Genomic DNA, 23,287 nt, shown 5'->3' with positions numbered 1-23,287 from the left:
TCATTTGAACAAATGCAGTTTGTTGTGTGGCACTTAATTTTTCTAAAAAGATTTGCTGTTGCCAGCAAAATGCTGACACGGCAAAATATTTTAAACAAAGCAGGTTAAATATTCAGCTGAAGGGTCATTTCACTGGAAATCCATTGAAGAGTTTTTCACAGGAAGACGCAAAATGTTAATTTGTCTATAGAAAAAAATATATCTGATGAACATTTACTGTACGAACAACCTTACACAGCCACACACAATGAAGGCATAGAGAGCATGCTGACAACACTTTAAAAGACAAGGCTCGGATTCTGTAGTAGCAGCACCCTCTGCTGTTCCCATTTCTCCCAAAGGCCCAGTTTTAGTCATGTAATAATTCTCTGAATAGCCTGTCGGGCTGGTACAGAGGTGGTGCCAGAGACTATGCAGCTGTTTGTCCCAATGCAGTTTCATTAACACATAATGATGAAAATTGCTACTAGCTCCCAAAAATAACAGCTCATTTAAGATTTTGTTTTCCCCCCAAAAAGAGGCACTGTTACAATACTCTGAGGAACACAATGGTCCCCTTCTAATGACTCACACTCGTTAAAACAAATATAGGAAAGCATAGCACCACATTATAGTCATATTACATGTTCAAATATTAAAGGCACAAGTGTAAAGATCAAATTTTGTTCCTTGTATTTTTCTACCTTACAAGAAAATGATCACTTTGGCTAATTTAGGAATGTATTTAAAAAAAAAAAAAAAATAGTTGCATTTAAAAAAAAAAAAAAAAAAAAAAAAAAAAAAAAAAAAAAAAAAGGGAAAAAGCTAAAAAGCACATTAATGAAGCACATTTATGTAACGACCACAATGGTTTAAGTTTCTAATATTTATGTACCGATTAAATGCCAGGCTCTTGTTGTTAAGCAGTAGTTCCCCTGGATATTTTACCACCACATACATCACAGACAAAAACATCCAGGTTGTTTGGCCTGAAGCAGCTCATTTGGACTCTGCCAGCTTCTTGAGCCTTTTCTTGAGCTCCAGAGGAAACTTCTCATAGCACTTTTTACAAACAGGCTTCATGTCAAACTCAACAAACTTGTTCCTGCAAAGAGAAAGGATTAAAAATAAATAAATATATAAAATCACTGCTGACCAGATACAACAAAACATCTGAACCTTGCTTTTTTCCCCCCCTTTTACAAACCCATCGGCTGTAGTGAAAATAAGCAGCAGTTAATACAGAATAAGTACTGCAGTCCTACTAAAGCATCAGCTGAACCAAACTCATGCGTAAACATGTACGCTTTAGAGGTTTTGCTCAAACACCACTCACACAAAATAACTGGCTTTGCAAAATAAATAAGAAATAATAACATGCCACACTGTCGGGGGGGGGGGACAACGAGCACAGCACAAATAAAAGTAGTAAGTAAGCGATTGCACCAACCAATCGATGGAGTGGCGAGTTGTAAAGAATAAGATTTCTACTGACAGACAGCAGACTTTTTCTTGCGCTCTTTGGCATCGCGCTCACGTCGGGCCAGGCGGCGTTTCAGCTCCTCGGGCATGCGGTCATAGCAGTGCTTGCACACTGGCCTCAGGTCAATTTCAACAAACTTATCTCTGAGTTACCACAGACGCAGCAAGTGAAGCATGTAAGAGAAGAAATTGGAAGAGAAGGAAAAGAGCCAAAAGAGGGAAGAGTTGTCGGAGGAGAAGTGAATAATACGCGCGGACAAGTGTTAGGACTCGATGCAGAGGTGTTGGAGAAAACTGAGGACGGCGACAATCAGCTGGCTGTAAATGAGCACTTCAACTTACTTGAGAGTGAGTTTGGTGTTGCAGGTGGAGCATGAGAAACAGCTGACACACCAGGCCTTGTTGAGAGCGGACACAACTGGAGGGATAAAGATGTAAAATATAATAAAAAAATGTGGACAAATCTTAAACATGGAGCTCCTCTATCTTCAAGCAGCACTTCTTAAAAAATAAAAAACACTGCACTGATTACAAGCTTTATCACCCTGATACTCACCATCGCCTTCAATCACACGGTTGCAGTGATAACACACATCACCGAAGAGCTTGATAACAGAGAAACAAGGAGATTAGGCGTTTATCCAGCAAACACAAATTCTTTTATGTGCTGCTGGAGTAAGAGGTTAGCGCTGCTGTTTGGGGGGGTTTTCTTGGTTTTTTTAGACTTCACTGTCGTGTTCTCCAAAGCCAAGATTGTACTTGCAGAGCTGTGTTTTTCTTTCTTACCTGGTTATAATGAGTCTCACAGTATGCCAGCCCTTTTCTCTCATAATGGCGATGACCGAGGAAAGGCTTTTCACACTTGGCACACACAAAATGCTGCAAAAAAGAGCAAATACTGCTGAGGGTTAAGGAGACCTCTTAAAAAATAAAAAAACCCAGAAAGCATGCCAACTTCTCTAACGGTCAGAAACATGAATATTACATGAGCAGAGTATGTTTACTACCATATACAGAGACCACAGAAGAAATGGTTACTGGAAGAGCGCTACCGCTATTTTACGCCGTTTGTTTTTAAGATGCGGTTATCTCTCACTGTTGTGGAGAAACTGCCGGTGGTGTGCACGGAGTGTTTTTAAAATTCTTCTACTTTCCTGGCACTTGCCAGCTAAACTCCTGAAGTGGGTAGAATCTAAATTAATTTTGGCTAATTACCATCTTTAGCATTAAATTGAGTGCTATACGCCGTTGATAGCTTTTTGAACAGTACAAAGCTCAGCAGTCTCCATACAGATAAACACACAATTCGATCTGCCGCGCTCTGCCTCCGGAGAAATAAGCTTTTTAAAAGCGCTCACATCTCCCAAATTAGCTCACTTACAGCATTTTGGTTCCAAATTGGATATTTAATTAACTTAATTTTCTTATGCATAAGTAAGAGTAACTAAATATGAGAGTCATTATAGATTTTTATTATGCTTTTGAGGAAAGACTGTTTTGCACATAAACTTAACAGCTACAGCATTAAAAACACCTCGAAAAAATCTTTGAATGACTCTGGTCATGGACGCCTGACCTCTGGATCGGGCTTCTCCCTTACGCTTGACTAGACTGGGATGTGAGGAGTTTGGATAATAGGGGAAGACTTTATTCGTTCCTGATCCGTTTGTGATGTATGGCACAGGATACCATCGTGCTGGACAGAATGCAGCTGTTCAGCAATGCTGTTGTGTTGGAAAATCTTGCCAGAAGCAAAGGTTTTCCAACAATGCTTGTAATGAGATGATTGATGTTATTCACTACAGCTGTCAGTGGTTTTAATGCGGTGGCTGAGCAGTGTATTGCGAGCAAAGAGAAGGCAGCCAGCATGACGTCAGACACTATTATGAACTTATCATTAGTCTTTGAGACATTCCTGTATTCTGACTTGTGATGTTAATTTTATAGAAGCACTTGTGACACTCACATAAGTTCTGCCTGAATTACTTTAATATGATTTTTTTCATATAATAAGCAGTTAGGAAGATGGATGGATGGATGAATGGTTTTGTCATTACTTTGTGTTTAATGGCCTCTTTTGTAAAGCTCCTACTCTGCAAGGAGGGAAAAAAAATCATCTATCACCATTTCTTTTAAATAAATATCAAATCAGGCTCACATTAACACGATTCCTGCAGCAAACTCCTAAAATCTTTGGCTTTTCTTTGAAGGAGCAAGCTGCTTAATCAAAGCCATGTTACCCCTGATTTCTTTTGCATGACTGTAACTTTGTGTACATAAACAGGCCCGTTCACGAACCTCCACATGCCACTGCTTGCCCATGGCATTGACAACACGCCCCTCGATAGGTCTCCTGCAGGCACCGCAGATGGGTACACCCATCTTATCGTGGCAGGGCAAACAGTAGAGCTCTCCTTTCAGCTCCCTAGCATCTGCTGTCAGCTCCCTCCTGTGCAAAGGGAAACAATGAAATGCATGATGAGCTGCCGAACACAGGCTGAACACACTAATGAAGACGGTCTTTCTATGAACCTTGAATGTATTCTGAAGCGTGTGGGCGGTTTTCTGCACTAAAACCCTGGTGTGGAGTGAGAAGACTGACCCGCAGTTGGTGCAGTTGAAGTGGTCCGGGTGATAGGGGTCGTTCTGAAAGATCAGTGGCTGCTCTTCGATGATGGCATGGCACTTCTGGCAGATGTACTTGCCCAGGCCTCTGGCTTTTTCGCGGTTATGGCACGGCCGGCACAGGTGCCTGAGGTAAATGGGGAAGGGATGTGAAGAGAGATCGCTGCAGCTTCAATAACTGTTTTGACACCCTCCATCATAGCTGTTTTGTTAGGATGCAAAAGCAATCGAGTCAGCAGCTTGACGTGTGTAACCACCTGTTTTACAGGCTGTCACTGTCTTATGACTGTAATCAGATGGGACGCTTACCTGCCAGCATTCTTGACAAAGCCCACATCTGCAAGCACAGCCTGGCAAATGTCACAGCAGAAGCAGTCGGGGTGCCAACTATAGTTCATGGCCTTGATGACACGACCAATGATGAACTCTCCTGAGGGAAACCATATGTGAGAGATCAGCCTGAATCAATCCTAAGATTGACTTTCAATATTTGTTGGGCCTAGATGTTATTTTACATGATGTTGTTTTTGGTTGGTGTACAGGAACACAATTATACAGTTTTGCAACAACACACTACAATATTTTCTATATTGTTCTCTTAGTGACACTTAAAATAAGACTACTGTTAAATGCCTTTTAATTTTCTGCATAATTAAATTAACAAAGACTGTGTTTCCCTTGACATGGATGAGAAGCACTTGAGTTAAGCTTATGGGATAGATCCAAGATGCACTAAAAGGCATCTTGGATGACCTAAATACAAGCGGGAAGCTCTAAATAAAAGTATAAATAGCCCTAAAGCCCAATGTGGACACACTGGGATCTGATCTAAACAAGGACCAATACAGAAAGTGAGGCACAGTAAACAGTGAACGCTTTAGGAGACGCTACACATCATGTGAAAGGTCTGTTGCATGAAATCTGAGCAGAAAATTATCCACAGGGGTCGTTATGTGCCAAAAAAAAAAAAAAAAGTGCAGCATGAGCACATCAGTGACAGCAATAAATGAATGAATGCTTAATTAACCACACAGACAGTTTATTTGAGAAAAGCTAAACAACAGTATGGTTTCCACCAGTGCACTGCGAGCCTAAGAAACACGTCAAGACACGGGGGATTTTATTTATTCCCCACTTCCAACATGAAGATGAATATGTATATACTCCTGCAGGAGGGCACGGTTTACATAGAGATGAATGATTTAGCCTGATTAATACACTTCTGTGCAAGGATATCAGTTGAAAAGACAGAACAGTTTTCTTATAGTTTTTTTTTTTCTTTTGTGTGACAACAGATAATGCGGACTGCATTCCAGTAACACCCTTAAGCGAACTTAACAGCTGAAGCTATTCTCACATACCCTGGAGGGATGGCTCAACATAGGCCTGGCAAGGCAACAGGCTTGTAACACACTGGTGGAAACCCTACAACTATCAGGAAATAAAAATGAGCCATGCAAATGTTATAACGCAATAACGTTTGAGCTTCAGGAGTCCAGCTGACATTAATCCGCTTGTTTGCATTAACTACGGTGGGCTGAATCATTCATTCCTATGTGTGAAAAAGGTTAACAGTTATATGGTGCTCTCCCGCTGGTTGAGCCTATGTTACTTCCCCATGGTCCCTCGCTCTTCTCCCATCAGCAGTAAATGAAGTAGCAGTTTGTGCCACACAGTATTAGTGTTAGCCACCAAGCCAGAAACAATGAATTAAAATCCCCACAGAGTACCAAAAAGCCAAAACAAACCACTCCTACTGTTGTTGCACTGAGTGCAAATGTTTTTTTTTTGTTTGTTTGTTTGTTTGTTTGTTTGATTGATTGACTTTCACCATGATTTAGTCCAGTTGTCACCACAGAACACAAGTCTAATAAAATACCAACTTGAAGCCATGTAACACTCACCACACTGGTGACAACAGGGAGCAAAGAGCATCTGGAAGTCATGTTCACAATATTTCCTCCCTTCAAACTGTAGACAAATAATAATTTAAAGAAAAAAAAAGTCGTTATATAAAGAAAAGAAAAGGGGACAAATATTTCCACACATGTTTATGAGCTATACACACTGAGCTTTGTACTGATGTAGTGTAAAATGAGCAGTGACTACTAGAGGAAGTCTACCTCGTAGAACAGCCCCTCTGGAAACTGCTGGAAACACTGGGCACACACGAAGCACTGCTCATGGTAAAGCTCTCCATTACTGTTGACAATCTTCTCAGTCGGAGCGAAGCCGCTCTTGCATCGCTCGCAGGCTGCACTGGCCAGGGCATTAGCAATGCTGTTGCATGAAACAATAACACATACATTAGGTCTGCAACATCCTCTGACATGCAGGGCTGACAAATGACTGCAGTGCAAGTTTAGACTAGTGTTTATCATTTCTCACATAACTCCTATATCATCTCCTGAACTTCCTTCATGCAGCTGTCACCATGGAGAATGGAAATAATATTTGAACCCACTAACACTATTACTCACTGCAAAGTCATCACCTAATTTGGTAACAGCACAGAACAGTCAGGGGTTTCTCTGGCTGCAACTTCCCAAACACACAACCACTCTACATAGATATGTATATATAATTACTGATACATGTGACAACTAAATTATCTCACAATTTCTAACATTATCCTTTACAGTACTATTTACATGTAAATAACTAAAACGAGTCACTTATCTACGCACTATATCTGCTGCCATATCAATCAAAGACATGTCTAGATATATATGGTTGTTTGTATACCCTCCTGTTGTTTATACATTTCTATTTTATAGTTGTTGTTTGTTTGTTTTACTGTTTTAGGAAAAAGCTATTTTTAGCCTTTTGGTCAATAGTTCTACAATTTCAAATAAATAAGCTTAACAATTTTCCTAATTATTACAGTATTACAACTTTCTGACATTAATCCAGGGCACATGAGATACATTTATTTATTTTGTAAATACCAATAAAGCGCTGTGAATGACTGAATGATAAAAAAAATTATGTGAGTTTTGAAAAAGGAGCTATACAAATAGCGAATACAACTAACTTAGCATGCTAGCCGTTGGCACCGTGTAGCATAGAAAAAACTAAGCTAAGTATGTGTAATGAAATCCGCAAACTCCGCAGAGTAATCTCTACACTTTGTTTGCCTTGTACCAAAATGTGGGGTGTGGTGATAATTATACTTGTGTTGCGATAATTATACTGTTTTGAAAAGCGTCCTATCTACTATAGAGAAGCGATGAGCTAACTTCTCCCCAGAGGTTGGCTACGCTGGCAAGCTGTTAGTGTTAGCCTGCTGGCTTCCAAAGCTAACGGGCTATTTAACCTCTACGCGAGTTTATGTTTACGCTACACACACAAAAACGTACCTGCCAGGCATTCCAGCCACACCCAACATCCTTGAGAGTAGAGCACCTTGAAAGAAAACTGTTATAAAGCTAACGTGCTCGATCGTTTCCCCAAGTAAAGCAACTTCAGAGAGCTCTGCTGCCCCTCCCAGCTGAGGGGGACTATCCGGCGGCAGTGACTCCGTCCTCCCACGGTGGGAGTGACCGGAGAGCAGCATCCGCCTAACCTCGACTGAGTTTATAGAGACACGACGTATTAAGTTACTGCAGAGCTCCGTGCATGCTTCTCATATATGGGTACATAAAACCATATTTAGAAAATAAATGTTCATTTAGGATTAAAAATACAGAGGGTGTTGTTAAATTACTTTCGTGAAGTGTGTGGTTTAATAATTAATACAAGAAACGAATTTAGTAAAATGTCTGTGAAGGTTCAGCAACTTAAAGAAGTCCAGACGCTTTTCTTTGCAAGCTCCTTTGACAATTTAGTAAAATGAATTTCACTTGCAAAATGAATTCACAAAAGAACAGGACACTGAAGCTACAGTTCGCATGGGCTCATCAAAAGATTCTATAGCAGATTCCCTGGTCTGATTTATCTCAGTTTCTGCTGCAAAATTCAGTTGGTAGGGTCAAAATTGTGTAAAAAAGAAAAAAAGCATAGATCCATCGCACTTTGGATCAATGGTTCTGGCTTATTTTGGTGTTGGTGTCGAGGATATTTTCCTGGTGTACTTTAAACTCTTTAGTTGGATTATTGCTGGCCATGCCCATCAATTCATGACCACAGTGTACACATGAGTTCATTCATTGTCATTGTCACAGCTGCCAAAATCGCAATTCCAATTTAGAATTAAGATTGTATTTTTGTTTTCTCCCATTCGTTATAGGTTATCTTTAATATTGAGTCTTTACTTTACAATATGAAGTGTTTGAGGCAACTGGCAGGGGCGCCACCAGGGGGGCACCCCCAAAATTTGCCGCCCCAGTAGTGTGCCCCAATGTTTTTAGTGGCCCTCATATGGCCATCCCTATGAAAAAATGCTGGAGGCGCCAGGGGCACCTGATATTGTGAACTGGCACTATTTAAATAGATAAAAACACCAATTACATGGGTAAAGTTTATAATTATACATGTGTTAATGCTCAGAAATGTACTTAAGCACATATTTGCACATGAAGTGAGTAATTTAAAGAACTTTAAAGAAAGTTTAATCTTCCCAAACTGTGGATCTTGAACCAATAATCTGACTTCATCGGCTCTTAGTCCACAGCTCAGGAGCTCAGAGCATTTCCTGTTTAAGAAATATCACTTATTGTCCTTTTAAATCCTGAGACCTAAAAATTTAATTAGCTGTGGCTGAAACACGAGACAGCACCGTAGGTTACGTCTTTTATCTGATTTCACTTAATGGAACTCTTACTAGATTGTGTCCTCTCTTGCTCGTGTCTATTTTTATGTCTTCATGTTTACTGCTGTTTATAAAGCTGCTTGAAAAGCACTTGGCTTGGAGGTAATTGCTGCATAAATAAAGTTTTGCTCGCTTGGTAATACACTTTATTCCTTTTTTCTCCAGTTTCCTCGCAGGGATGTTTGAAGTGTAATTTAACCTTTTCAGCATCTTGCATAGCAAAATGAAAACGAGGTGACTTGCAGCATATGCATTAGCGTGGGCCTATTTGTGGTGGTAGCTTATTTTTAAAGCTAGTGATATGAGTGATTAACCTGCTCTTCTTAATAAACCTTTAGCCTTTCTAAATAAGATATTTTGCACAGACTGTCAAATAGAGGACAAAGGATAGAGAGAAAAGACTTAAAGAGGGCTAAATATGGATTAAAGAGAATCCAGTAACAGTCTGCTCCTAATTAATACATTACACTCAGGGTATCCTTAACAACACTGCATTTCATTGCTCTCAGAGAGTTATGATAGCATCTTATGAAATCTATACTCACATTTCTCTCTGATTTTGTAGCACAACAGCAACATTTTTTCTAACTTTAAAATAGGCGTATAGAATAGATACCTGCTCGGATATGTGTGCTTGTATTATCTCTCCTAATGCATTTAATATACACATAAACCAACAGCTTAGTGAAATGTCTTCTAGTATATTTTACTGTACATAGCAACCATTTGCACATCATAAAAATGGACTTTTTCATATTATTTTTGCTTGTTTTATTTATACACTGTCTTTTTCTTCCTCATTTGGTCTCATATGGGCAGCACAATGGCACAGTGGTTAGCACTGTTGCCACACAGCAAGAAGGTCCTGAGTTCAATTCCACCTTCAGGCCGGGGTCTTTCTGTGTGGAGTTTGCATGTTCTCCCCGTGTTTGTGTGGGTGCCCTCCGGGTACTCCGGCTTCCTCCCACCCACCAAAGACATGCAGCTTGTGGGGATAGGTAAATTGGATAATCCAAATTGCCACTAGGTGTGAATGGTTGTCTGCCTGCCTCTCGCCCTACGACAGCTGAGATCGGCTCCAGCGCCCCCCCCCGCGACTCTGAATAAGGATAAGTGGAAGCGAATGGATGGATGTTCTCATATATCTCTAATGCCTTTTTTTTTTTTTTTTTTTTCTTACTGAGCTTTGTGCTGCTGTAACTTGTGAATTTCTCCAGTATGGGGATTAATAAAGTCTATATCTATCCAAATACCTCACTGAACTCTGAATATGATCTTGAAACAGTTCAAAGAACTTAAATCCATGTGAACCGAAGCACATCATTGTCTTTATAGTACAATTTTTTTTTTTTTTTAAAGATTTTTACTGGAATGCTTCATCTCTTTGGGAAAAGAACGAGACATTACTCTCCAAAAATCTTCTCAATACAATGCAGCTTTATTTAGATTAAATATAAACAACATGTTGTTCTCTATACAACTGCAGCCCTTACTCGGCCAATTTTCTGATGCTACGATAATCATGTGCAAGCACAACACAAATGTGGTTAATATTAACCAACAGACGGCATATTTACATTTGTATAGATACACCATAAACTGTACTGTGCGCTAGTAAAGGATAAAGTCCACTGCCAGGCGTGGCAGCTTCGCAGAAACAGAAAACTTGCAAGTAAGATGTTACAGGGCCTGTTACAGGGTAGAATATCAATATAAAGGAGTGGCTCTTCTATTAACATTTGCCCAAAAAATAAAAAGTAAAAAAACAAAAAAAAAAACAGATAAGGTGAAATATGAACCTCATAAACTCGGAACATAATGACTGACAGACTAAAAGGTGTCCAACTTAAATCAGCTTTCAGCCCACTGCAAGAAAAACAATAGAGAAAGATAAATATTTCAAGCTTACACATTCATGAAAACACTCGGCTACATCAACATTCAGCTGCCATACTGTCCCGTCTGCAGGGCTGCACGATTTCAAATATCATCTACAACCACCCGCTTCATTTCTGAAAGTCCACTGTGTCTGCGACAGGCTGAACAACACAGCCCTAACGTTACAACGGTGCGCACATCAATCAAATAACCTTTGAAATTCTGAATTTGATTCCCAATTAGTTACAATTTTCCTGAATCACTCTAATATTTCTTCAAGTTAGAAATAGAAGCATAATCAGTGACTGTGCTGTATCGAGGATTTTGGTTTCCCAGGATGATTTCTGTGTGTCAGTTAACAAAAAAAAAAACAAAAAAAAATCCACTTTAGGATCTTATAATCTCAATGTTTGTAAGAAACGAACCTTGTAAAATCAAGTTAACTACAAAAGGTGGCTCAGAGTTATTAGACTGGAGAACCGCTGCTAAATCCTGTGACCATTTAGCTCCAAAACTGTTCCATTTCCTTCCCTAATGCTACTCTCGGGACCTTCATTAGGGTAAAAGTGCATCGAAAGGAATCATTAAATGTACAGATATATGATTAGAATTTCTCTCTTACATTTGTTTTTAAATATAACAGATTTTATATTTACAATTACAGGAACGTGGGTGCAGGCAATGCAGAAAATAAATTATCGTACATTACGCATGCACGCACATATATGTTTATATATACACATATTTATACAGTATATGAAGACAAACGCGATCATGGCCAAAGCGACCAAAGAAAACTGCCTCCACAATTTGCTGTCCAAAATCAAACACAGGGCAGAAACATGAGGTTCAAAAGCACATTCAAATAAAACTGAAGTCGTGACACAGTGATGGATGGAGCAGACAAAACAAGGAAGTACTGTCTGTGCCGCTGCCTCCCTCCTTGTAGTATCACATGATCAGCAACCACAATCTATAACAAGCTGTCGCCTCACTGTGAAATAAAAAAATCACTCATTCTTGTGCAGTCACAACTTATTACTGCAGCTGTAAAGAAACAAACAAAAATATATCAGAAAAGCTTCTATAACATTAATTTGGGTGGCTTTGAATGAGTACTAAAATACATTAGCTTATAATGGTGATCATCCCCTTCTAAGACTAAACTGCCTGGCTTCAAAGACACTGGGTTCAGTGTGGTGATGATAATCTCTTTTTAAAATCTGCATGTTAACTCGCTTAAGTGAAATTAAGCTCAGTGCTTTAAAGTTTCTGATTTATATTAAAAGGATTATATTTACAAGGCAAAAAGGAATCTTTGTTACATGCATCTTGTGTGTATGAAACTAATTAGGTGCATTTATGCTCGCCGGACCGGTGGTTCTGCACGCCAACTGTGACGTCGCAATAGCGCATCATTTAAAGCAGGATTTGCTGCAGGATTTTCCTGAATGATAGGTGTCACCACTGACGTAAAACATCCACATTCACTGTGGCACAGGAGAAAAAGTCAAAACCAGAAGCAAAACAATTGCAATGATAGAATTAAACAAGAGGTTTACTTCTGACACGAGTGCACTCCCAAACCAGCTGCTGCAGCAATGGCACGGACACCTGTGTGAAGCTACAAAAGTTTGTGGATTGACCAGAATGACGAATAAAAGGCGCGGATTGCCCAGTGGATGTGATGTCACTTTCGTCGTACATCACCGTTCGTGAGGGCAAAAACGGCGAGCATAAACGGGCCATTAGTTACCAGACATATTTGTTAATCCCCCTGGAAAAGTGACACTCCCAAACCCTCCTCAAACACTATATTTATCCAGTATTAAAGGGCTGAAGAAAACAACATACTAAATGTTACAAATTACGTAAATTATAATCTATAAATATACTCCTAAATACAAAAGTTATATACAGAACTTTGTAGCTGAAATCAATACATGTTAATAAAATAAAATCAGTTTTCTTCATGTTTGAAAGATGAGCCTTCTACCAGAGCTCTACCACGTAGGCATCATGTCTGGGAACCAGACGCGACCCAAATGCTTTGATACCTCCCAGTGGATATCATCCAACCCATAGCGATGATCTGGAACCAGTACTTCCTCCATGATGGATAGCTGCGTCAGTCTGTCTCCACACATCTTGACAAACTCCACGAAGGCGCTGCAGGACACTTCGCACTCTCCCAAGCCAATGGCAGACAGCTGCGTGCAGCGCTGGGCGATGCGGATCAGCTCCTCGTCCAGCGGTCGCAGCCCGTTGGCGCACACCACCAGCTCGACCAGACGCGGGCAGTTGAGGCCGACGCGCCCCAGCACGTCTTTGCTGACGGAGCGGCCGAAGTACAGATGCGTGACGGGGATTTCGTCGCGGAAGAAAGGGCCAAACTCATCCTCGTAGAGGTAGAAGTACATGACCAGATTAAATTTAGGCGAGTGACGCTTCATGGCGTCCCAGCTGCTCTTTTTGATGGTGTGAAACTGTTGGCCGGGATTTTCACTGACCACGTCAATGCGGAGGTGCTCGAGATGCACGTGCTTCTCCGAGGAGAGGGCGATGAGAAGTTCATCGCTCAGCAAATGGTAGTTGAGAGCCAGTTCTCTCAGGCCATGGCACTGATCAGCCACACACAGGATGCCTGGAAATACACGCCCAAAAAATAAATGCAGTGTTTACTGGCAACCTGTACAGCACGTCTATAAATCGCACCCAAGCCCCTGAGAAACAAGGGAGAAACCTTACAATTTCAGCGATAACAGTTCTCAATCAATCAATCAAATTCTACACAATGACTAATTAGTCATTACTAATCATTAAGGCCCCTAATTTCTCTCATTTGTTCCATTTGTCAGTACCTGCAGGTGAAACGTGAGGGCAGCTGCTCATTTTGAGCAGTTTGAGCGTGTCGCTGTTATTGGCCACCAGGACTTTAAGAGACGGGTCATCCACAGGCGTGTCATCAATCTTCAGGGAGGACAGGGATTTAGAGTTGACGAAAACCACAGTCAGTGCTGAGATGAAGTGGGACTGTTGAACAGAGAAGAGAGAGAAACAATAAGCAAACATTTTATTTAAGAAATCTGCAGACAGATCTAGTAACAAGCATCTAATTCAACTACACATACACACTGAAACTTTCAGCTTTGTCTAGGAGCAGATGCACATTTGTGCAGGTAGTTGTAAAATAAAAGCTGCAAACAAAACAAGACCGCCGCACAGCAAATTACCATAATTCCACAGAGTTTCTTTTACATTGTATGCATCTGTGGGATCTGTCTTCTGAGATAAAGTGTCAAAGAAAACAGGGGCTGAGTACAAGATTTTGGAGATATCAACTTGTAGACCTTCCCACAGGCACTTGACTTTAATCAGACCAGCTTCCTTTCAGGCATTAATCAAAGGAGCTCTAAAGCGGTGGATTTTCAGATCTCTGCGGTGCGTTACAATTCAGAGACGCTCATGTCTGAGTGCTTCAGTGGTTCTCAAATCTTCTCAGTCATGCCTCATTTCTAAGGCTCTGCAAAAGTCCACCTTGTGGTGTCACGTCTGTTTTCTTTTACTTGAAAATGCACACGATGTAACCCTGTTGCTGAGGCTGACCTTAGGCATCTCCATGAAGCTGGGCCTGGCTGTGGAGATGAGCCCCAGAGTTTTCAAAGAACAATTCACCAGCTGAGAGAGGATGTCGCACGCTGCTTCTGCAGACTCTCTGCTGCTGTCCACCTGGCAGCACACAGAGAAAATGGCACTGTGAGTTGGGCAGCACATAAAAATCCACTTCGCTTCATCACTGAACTGCTGTAACCTCAAACTGCCCCCCTCTCTTTCGTACCTTGAAGCTGACATACTGCAGGTGGTCCGAATGCCTCTTGATGATCTGTTTGATGAGGTCTGGGTGTGTGGCCTTCAGGTAGGAGCTGGCTGGCTGGTTCAACTCAAACTCAAAGCATCGCCACAGTTCTGGCATGTGAAAGGCCTCGTTCCAGCCTCGGCATACCTGCAGCAACAACACAAACTTTTCAATTTTTCATGCTGAAGACAAAAATACTTCTTTTTTTTCATCCTCAGGCAAGAGGACAAAATGTGACTCAGAGAAGAGAAACCAATAATTAATCTTAGAGGTGTCACCCTGGCACAAATGTCGAGGATATGACTTGTTGAAACAGGAAAACAGCAACACTATACATCTGCTTGCTTACTGTTTAAACTCCTGCTGAGTTACGTAATCATAATGCTCAGAAGTTATTTGGAAAAATAGGAAAATAAATACCACTAATATTTTGTAGCAGTAGGTAGCATCTGTTTGACATGGCACAGTAAACTGGTAAATAAGTATTTAATATTAATAATGATTTTTTTAAAAATACTTGACTCCGAGCCAACAGTATAAATAAAGCATGTGTGAAGCCGTAAGAACCTTCAAACATGCTGCATTGCATCAACTTCCTTAGCCAACTGGGTGTGAAAGGAAATTAAGAAGTGTCAAAATCCTCACTGCCTGTTTCATGGGTGTAAATATATACATAACACATAAATAAAATATTTCTTATGCGTTTCTGCTGCTGGGTGCCCTCTGCAGGATTGTGACTAATTAGTTTTTCTTTTTTTTTTGGGGGGGGGGGGGGGGGGGGGGGGGGGGGAAGAGAGACTACCCGGCTTAAAGTCACGAGACAGTGGAGAGGTGAAGTGTGGCCAAAAGAGATCACTCAATTTTGGTGTCTAACTACTTTTCTTTTTTAACTGCAAAGCCTTAGCCTTAGAGAGAATCTCCCACCTCGAAGTTGCAGGATCCAACTCAAACGTGTGCAGCTGGTTCCTTGTTCTGCTCTATTAAAATGGTTTGAGCTGGAAAATGACTCTAATCAGACCTCGAAGCACCAGAAAACTGACTGGCTTCTCTTCATTGGCTCCCTGTTAAATTCACAATCAAATTTAAAATCCTTTTCCTTACATACGAGGTCTTGAATAATTTTAAAGACCTGTTCTTGTGATTTGATATAAAAATTGAACTGAACTGCAGCACGATGAAGTCAGACTACCCTGAGGTGAGATCTACTGGTGAGACAGTTGATTACTTTATATTGCTTTTTTAAAATTTTGTACATAAATTAAATTGTGCTCATGAACAGTATGACTTTATAATACTCCAATGCATCTGGTCTCAGTCCACTGAAACAGCCGTACTGTAGCTTAACAAACAAGTGGATTGGGGAAGTTCTTTGTCTGCAACAGCAAAGCTGTCAAACATTCAAATATTATATGCTTTTGCATTTTCCATTATGTTTACCACTTAGATGCTCATGCTGCATTTTATTTGTGCAGAAAAACTGAAAACATCTTGTTGATCTCCCTCATGAATGAGTAACCTTCCATTAACGTGTTAACAGCAAAATGCTGCAACTTTAAAAAAGAGATAAACTGGCAGCAGTTCGAATTGAGGCAGTGCTTTGAAACATGACCCCATACCCACAAACTAACAGAACCCTGCTTTACCTTCTTAGTTTAGCCAAATGAAGACCTCTCTCATTATATGAACAAATACAGCATGTATCACAATCAAAGTCAAGCTGAAGCACCCACTTATGGCCTTTAAGGCTCATAATCCTCCATCAGATAAACTCAGCAACCATTAGGTATAATAATGCCAATGTAGCGTGTAAGTAAAGCAATACAAACGAGGCTTACACATGAGTATGAGAGGGGAAAAAAATGTGACTGTGCTGTTCTAGTTCTTACAACTAATAAATACTGCCCCCTGCTACATATTGTAAACTAAGAGCAGCTATAAATGCTGCTTTATTATTATTATACAGGTACCTGGGAGGCAAAAGCCCTATCCAGTAGAGGCAGGTACTGGAAGACGTGGAGCAGGATCTCCTGTGGCAGACACTCCCAGCGGACTTCCTCATCCTCCAAATCTTTCTCCCTCCTCTGCTTGCGGGACCGTTTAAGAGTCTTCTGACACCCACCGCTGGTTCCACCTCCATCCTCCTGCTCGTTCCCTTGGAGACCTCGTTTCATCCTGGGTGAAAAGATGAGGGTTTAAAATCCAGACAGATGAGCTGAGTTTTTCTGCTCGCCGTTGTGCATGTTATCCCAGTTGTTTTTATTTTTGCAGCCCATATATGGAAGCCTGACACATGACCCTAAAGCCACAAATATTTTTATTGGGTAATCTGGTTAATTATATATAGATTTGCTTATTTTGGGTCATGAACTAGTAAAAACAAAAACAAAAATCATTTCACAGCAACATATATAGCTGTTGTGATAAATATGTGAATCTTATGTACCCATTTAAAAATTGACCAGATGACAAAACTACCAGTGCCTATAGATTATCAATGAAAACCAGGAGGAGTGCTTCTCCTTTCTAAATTTAGACTCCAAGCAGGATCACAATCCCCCATGGTTAGGTCAATAACTTGGTGTATTTGACTGAATTCAGCTAGTTAAAAATCAGCAGTTGATTAAACAAGACTATCTAGAACATATGAGCACAAAGGTTTCTACAGTACAGTTCTACAGAGGGGCCGATGGCGCGATATGGCAGCCTCGCTTCTGTCAGTCTGCCCCAGGGCAGCTGTGGCTACAACCGTAGCTTGCCTCCACCAGTGTGAATGCGAGAGTGAATGAATAGTGGAATTGTAAAGCGCTTTGGGTGCCTTGAAAAGCGCTATATATATTATTATTATTATTATTCTTCAATAATTATTTGTGCAAAACTCTTGAGTTACCCCTTGTTTCTTTATATTTTGCTTAAAATGAGCTCAACTTCCTTGTATTTTCTTAAGTGCGTTTGAATAATAGTTATCCAGGCTTTAAGAAGGCCTTTTGCAGTTCTTTTCTGGACATTGGTTGCTTTTTCATTCATTCATTTTCAGTCCATTGTACTTTAATGTGCCTTTCTCTTATTTTTGAAAACATTTCTCTTGTTTGCCATTTATTCATGCCGTTTACCATTTATATTTATTCCTGCACAGTTGGTGGGGAGCACCCATAATCTTGCTGCACATGCACAGTGATAATAAAGAGCTATTCTGTTCTATTCCTTCTAGCTGACCATTTTAAGAGGAATGTTTTTGCTTGTTTGTTTGTTTAGACCTAACACTGACCATTCAAGCATAAAAAGGCACCTAAATTAACAGTGTTGTGTCAACACATAACAGACAACTTAGCAAAGAACCAGTTTTACATTGTATCTTGGGCACTTCATTTCTAGTAGCCTGTAAGAAAGACACAATTTGTTTCCAATGTACTGTATTTAGCTCAATATGTGAAAAATGCTTAAGATAGCATCATCTGCTAACCATAAAAAATTTATTTTTGCACCAAGGTGACTTCCAAAGTACTATTAGACAACAACTTCTAATATCTCAGTATGGTGTGCAGAGTGTCCTCAAAAGGTTTGAGAAAACTGGACAAAAAAAAATTTCTCTAACGTTCACTGAAGCTCAGCAATGGTCTCATAGGAAGGGTGGCTGAGAAGAAGCCATTGTTAAGGAAGGGAAATGTGGAGAAAAGACTGAAGTGTCCCAAATGATACAAGAACTGGTCTGTGGATATACGTGAATATATCCAGATATTACACGAAAGCTGTTCAGGCTGTGTTGAATAACAAAGGTGGTCATACTAAATATCGATTTTTAAGCTTGTTAGAACTGTACAAACTATTTTGCGTTTTACACTGTATTTCCCTGTATGTTTGCACATGTTTACATACAAATGCAAAGTTATATATAAATACATATAAAATCTAAATAATCAAAACGTTTGCATACTGCTGCAGATGCAAAAAATAAAAAACTGGCCTTTAGAAAAAAAAAGCATGAAAACAGAAATAATATTGCATTTTTATATCACGGAATATATAAAGGAAGTATATTTAGCTGTCATTCTTGTCAAAACTAGAGATGGCACGATACCACTTTTTTATGTCCGATACCGATATCATAAATTTGGATATCTGCCGATACCGATATGAATCCGATATAGTGTTTTTTAATCAACAAAGCTGTTTTTTAAATATCTTGCTGCATTTTGTATAAGTTCATACTCAAGTTTAAAACAACAACTACACTAAAGCTATTCTGTTATACCTGTATGCAAAAAAAAATATTTCATAGTTCAGCAATACTGATCAATCTAATAAACTTAAACCTACACCATCCTCCCTATTCTGGTATTTTAAAGAGTACTTAGCATAAATATTAAGCAACCTAACTAATAGGGTTCCAACTCCCAGCAACAACAAAAATAAATAAATAAAAAATAGGGAACCACCCCTCACGCTCCACCTCATGATGCTTAATCGACGTAATCAACCTTAATTTGATGCAGTGTGAAAAAAAATGCACAGAAATCAATTATTTTTCAAGAAATATTAAATAGATTCAACATCTTTCTTCAACAAAATTGCAGACTGCACAGATGGTACCTTCCCAAAGGAAAAAGTACTATAGCTTACTAGGGTATATACAGTATATATATATTAGACTTAATAGTCACTATATACAGTAATGGACTTCTATTCATTTTGCATCAAATTAAAACTTTGGGTGTCAGATAATTATTTATTAAAAGCTAGACATTTTAAATGAGAATAAGAAAGAAAAGTATGTCTTTGTGCCCCCTTTTCCCTGTTCATGCCCTATCGGCCCCCCTGGCTAAACTTTGCTAGATCCGCCCCTGCACAGTTACCAGCGTCAGATACGTAGAAAAAGATCCTGGAGTAGAAAGTAAGATTAAATAAATTCTAACAACAGCTTATCAAGCTTAAACGTGCTGCTGTTGTTTATCCACTGGTTTCCTCTTTCTGGTGCAAAGTGGGCCAAAAGCAAACTAGAGACACGGACTCGCGACAGAAAAGCCGATCAGCTGATCGTTAAGCAGTTTCATGATTGAAGTAGCAGCAAGAAGAGGCAGTCGCTTGTTAAGCTTAATGCAGGAATGCTTTACAAACATTCAGAGATGGACTTACACACTTGCTTTACTTCTCTCGGGATAACTTTGTCGGAGATGAAATGCCGGGTTGCTAGCGAAGCTCCAAATGCTATCCAGACCACCGACCGGTCCTGCATGCCACAGCCGCTCTATCACGTGATGCATACTGCTCCGACGTGCTAACGTTCTGAGGTGAGTTACGGCGTGTTGCAAGTTTTGTGAGCTGCTTTCCTGATATTTAATGGATCGATTACATTTTTTATTTTTCTCCGATATCCGATCCAGTAATTTAGGTCAGTATCGGACCAATACCGATATGTAATATCGGATCGGTCCATCTCTAGTCAAAACATAACGGTATTCCAATTTCATAGTACTATTTTACTATGTATGACTGCGCAATGACAATAAAGAGTTATCTTAATTCCAGAAAAAATAAAACTAACAGCTAAATTAATGAAAACTAATGCTGAACATGTTTAATGAATAAAAGGGACACGAAAAAAAGCAAACCAAAACTAAATCGAAAAGAATTTTTTTTAAAAAACTTCAAAGAACATCACAAAAGCATATTTACTCTGCTGTCCACTAAAGTGTGTGTGTGTGTACTCTGTTTTCTAATGATACATCTTTAGTTTTAACCTGTGGCTGCATGGATACTGGTTAACTAGTTGACTGGTTTTCTAAACAAAAACACTCGTGACGAGTTTCTTTAATCATTAACAATTTAAAACAGCTTACTGCCTCTATCGGCTTTCCCGTTCCCCCAGTATCGGTCGATTCTCACAGGTACGCGAGCACCAAGTTAGAAAGCAACGTGTTTATTTCCTGGAAGTCTGTCCTGACTACTGTGTGCACTGGACCATTCCGCGTGTTTTGCCTCACACACGCTGGTGATTAACTGCAAGAACAGCCTACGTGTTTCCTTCAGCGTTTCTTCTGCCCACCTGAAAATGAAAACAGTACAGATAGAGGACACGCCTCCCTCTGCTTCAACCACCAACACCGTGTGGTCAAGCTGCCTCAAAGTTAGCTTCTCCTCGCTGATACTGTCTTTTAATAAAAGCGCCTTTTCCCACGCATAAATGCCAAGCTGTGGACGCCGTTTAATGCCACCGCAATTTACAGCAACAACACACCCGTCAGGAGTTAGCTTAGCTCAGCCCAACTATACATCTTGGCAACTACTTAGCAAAGTCTACCCACTTAACATAAAACGGTGACTAAAAACAGCTCGATCAGACACTTACAGGTCTACGGTAGTTATTTATCTTCACCCTCCTCACCTGGTTATCACCTCCTCCGTGGGGCTGTTTATTTAGAGACGGTCACTCAACGTCAACCGGGACCGACACAAGAAAACTGCGTCCGAGCTGGCCGACCGATCAAACACATTGGACCATACGACAGCACGGTGTGTCGGGAGGTTAGCAAAAACTGCCGGGAAGCTGGTGAAATGAGGTTTTCAAAAGTGTGCTGGCTTTCCGAGCGCCTGACCTAGTTTCGCTTCTCAACTCTCAGCTTCGCTACTTTGCTTGTCAGCTAAAGATGGCGTTTGTGTTGTTGTGCGGAGCAGCCAGTGGGCTACAGTCGTTCCACGGTTACCGTGAACGGTCAGCAGGGGGAGCAGTTTCACCCTAAGATGTTTTCATACAGAGATATGGGGGTATTCAAATGAGAAGAAGAAGAAATTACATTTTTAAACAATAATATGAAATTGAATCCAAAGAGTGACATTTATGCTATGTCATTTAAATATCCTCATTAAAAATTAAAACATTTTACTTTCCAATAATAATGATACTAATAATAGTAATAAACCTCATTTATATACCACCTGAAAAATTGAGGTGTTGGAGACAAGAGCAATGAAACTCAGTAAAATCAAGGCAGAATGTATGTGTGTGAATGAGAGAGGCAGGTGTAATAGGGAAGCTGCAAGGAGTGAAGTTTAAATACCTGCGGTCAACCATCCAAAGTGCAGATAGAGCACAAGAGAGGTGGGGACAGGGTGGAGGGGGTGGAGACAAGCGTAACGGGTGATTTGTGACAGAAAGAAAGGAGTAAGAGTGAAAGCAAAGGATTAATTGCTATGACATGTGGTTCGGAGAGAGTAGTACAAGCAAAAAGAAGTCTGAGCTGGAGGTGGCAGAGTTGAAGATGCTTTTTGTTGGGAGTGACCAGGATGGATAAGAAATGAGAATATCAGACAGACAGCTCAGGTTGTTTGGACATGTGCAGAGCAGGGTTAGTGGATATATGGGACAAAGCTTGTTGAAGATAAGACTACCAAGCAGGAGGAAAAGAGCAAGACCAGAAAGAAAATTCATGGGTGTAGTGATGGTGTAGTGGTGGACATGCAGAGGGTTGATGTTATACAGGAGGAGAACAATTGCCACTATATTTAAGAGAGAAGCCCACCGTGCTAGGAAGTAAATATAGACTGTTACTGTCTCTCAGTCAGGATAACATATTGGTTGTGCACAGGTAGTGTCATGTTCAAACAGTCTTACCACAGGAATTTAACTAATCCTCTGCTTCAAACTGGGAACACAGTCCTGTCCTGGCATGTCACTGGCATTGGCATTATTCAGCTCAACAGTCCAATGGTGACTGTGTTGCCTCTGGCTCGTGAGTGTGTACTCTCCTTCACCATGCCCTGCACAGTGAAGACTGGTGAGTGATAAGATCATATTAATACAGATACTGCATAAACTTACAATGCTATGCAGATGATACCAAGCTTTATTTATCCATGAAGCCAGCTTAATCAAATAAATTAATTAAATTACAGCCATGCCTTAAAGACAAAAGCATGGATGACCTGTAATTCCCTAAGTAAGGCAGCACGAGCAAGTCGGGATCAGTGCGTCAGGATCTCCAGAGGTAGGACGGGTTTGCTGGAGAACAAGATGGAAACACAGTTTTCCTTTGGTTGGTTGTTTTCCAGTTCCAATTGCTTCGTGTTGCTCTGCACAGTGAATGTCTCGTCTGAAAACAGTCAGTGATCAGGATCATCAAAACTGCAGCCGCATAGACACAAATACCCAACCCCACTCATTGCCTTACACTCTAACTGCCACCACAGCTAGCAGTTAGTGTAAGGCAATGAGTTTTTGCTGCTAAAATGTATGCTTTAACTTCACACTCAAGAGGTTAACTGACATCCAACAAAACAGCTGCTTTTAAAAAAATCCTTTTTATTACTCTTTAATCCACAGAAAAACTTTAATTCCCAAGAAGTGAGGAAAAAAACAGAAACAAACAGTAATCCTGCTTATCATGCTAAAATGCACGTTGGAATTACTTGTGAGCTGATGCAGTTTCATGTTTATTAAACCAGGTTGGTCCTTTTTCCATCCACACGGGCATTGATGGAGGAAGCAGCAAAGGGATACAAATGCAGTATATACAGAGGTATAGATATATATTTATGTAAAATACGACAGGATGCTTTCACACAGCTCTCCTGAATATTTTTATCATCATTCTTTGAAGTCATGGCGAGGAGTTTTAAGCGAGCTATGACTAAATTCGTCAGACAGAAGCAGCTGTGGAGTGAAACCCAATGCATCCACAAAGCTCAGCCTTCCGAGTTAGAAATACAGCCCATGAATGCACAAA

General features: G+C 40.2%; 2 protein-coding genes across 4 annotated transcripts; both read right to left on the bottom strand.

The window, feature by feature from the left end:
• Positions 1-761: 761 nt before the first annotated feature.
• LOC146678825 (LIM and senescent cell antigen-like-containing domain protein 1) lies at positions 762-7,610 on the bottom strand. Of its 2 annotated transcripts, none has more exons than XM_085403563.1 (10): positions 7,446-7,609; positions 6,210-6,366; positions 5,991-6,057; positions 4,396-4,516; positions 4,064-4,213; positions 3,760-3,910; positions 2,248-2,340; positions 2,018-2,066; positions 1,804-1,879; positions 762-1,084 (listed from the first exon to the last, which is right to left on the bottom strand). In XM_085403563.1, the coding sequence occupies exons 1-10, from the start codon at positions 7,472-7,474 to the stop codon at positions 979-981; spliced, it is 999 nt and encodes a 332-aa protein (XP_085259689.1). In that variant the 5' UTR covers positions 7,475-7,609; the 3' UTR covers positions 762-978. The 2 variants fall into 2 exon arrangements, with proteins under 2 accessions (XP_085259689.1, XP_085259696.1); XM_085403570.1 differs by lacking the exon at positions 762-1,084 and adding an exon at positions 1,091-1,605 and having other exon boundaries at positions 7,446-7,610.
• Positions 7,611-10,255: 2,645 nt separating this feature from the next.
• On the bottom strand, positions 10,256-21,237 carry LOC146678824 (F-box/LRR-repeat protein 3-like). Of its 2 annotated transcripts, none has more exons than XM_085403548.1 (6): positions 20,950-21,237; positions 16,538-16,742; positions 14,553-14,717; positions 14,321-14,443; positions 13,576-13,747; positions 10,256-13,358 (listed from the first exon to the last, which is right to left on the bottom strand). In XM_085403548.1, the coding sequence occupies exons 2-6, from the start codon at positions 16,739-16,741 to the stop codon at positions 12,718-12,720; spliced, it is 1,305 nt and encodes a 434-aa protein (XP_085259674.1). In that variant the 5' UTR covers position 16,742; positions 20,950-21,237; the 3' UTR covers positions 10,256-12,717. The 2 variants fall into 2 exon arrangements, with proteins under 2 accessions (XP_085259674.1, XP_085259664.1); XM_085403538.1 differs by lacking the exon at positions 20,950-21,237 and adding an exon at positions 19,701-20,044.
• Positions 21,238-23,287: the final 2,050 nt, after the last annotated feature.

This window comes from Rhamphochromis longiceps, linkage group LG1, assembly GCF_057381845.1.
Source record: "Rhamphochromis longiceps isolate RC_006_pf linkage group LG1, R_longiceps_female_GT1.1, whole genome shotgun sequence".
NCBI lineage: Eukaryota > Metazoa > Chordata > Actinopteri > Cichliformes > Cichlidae > Rhamphochromis > Rhamphochromis longiceps.
Note: the sequence above shows the minus strand (reverse complement) of the source record. Positions and strands in the feature narration are given on the sequence as shown.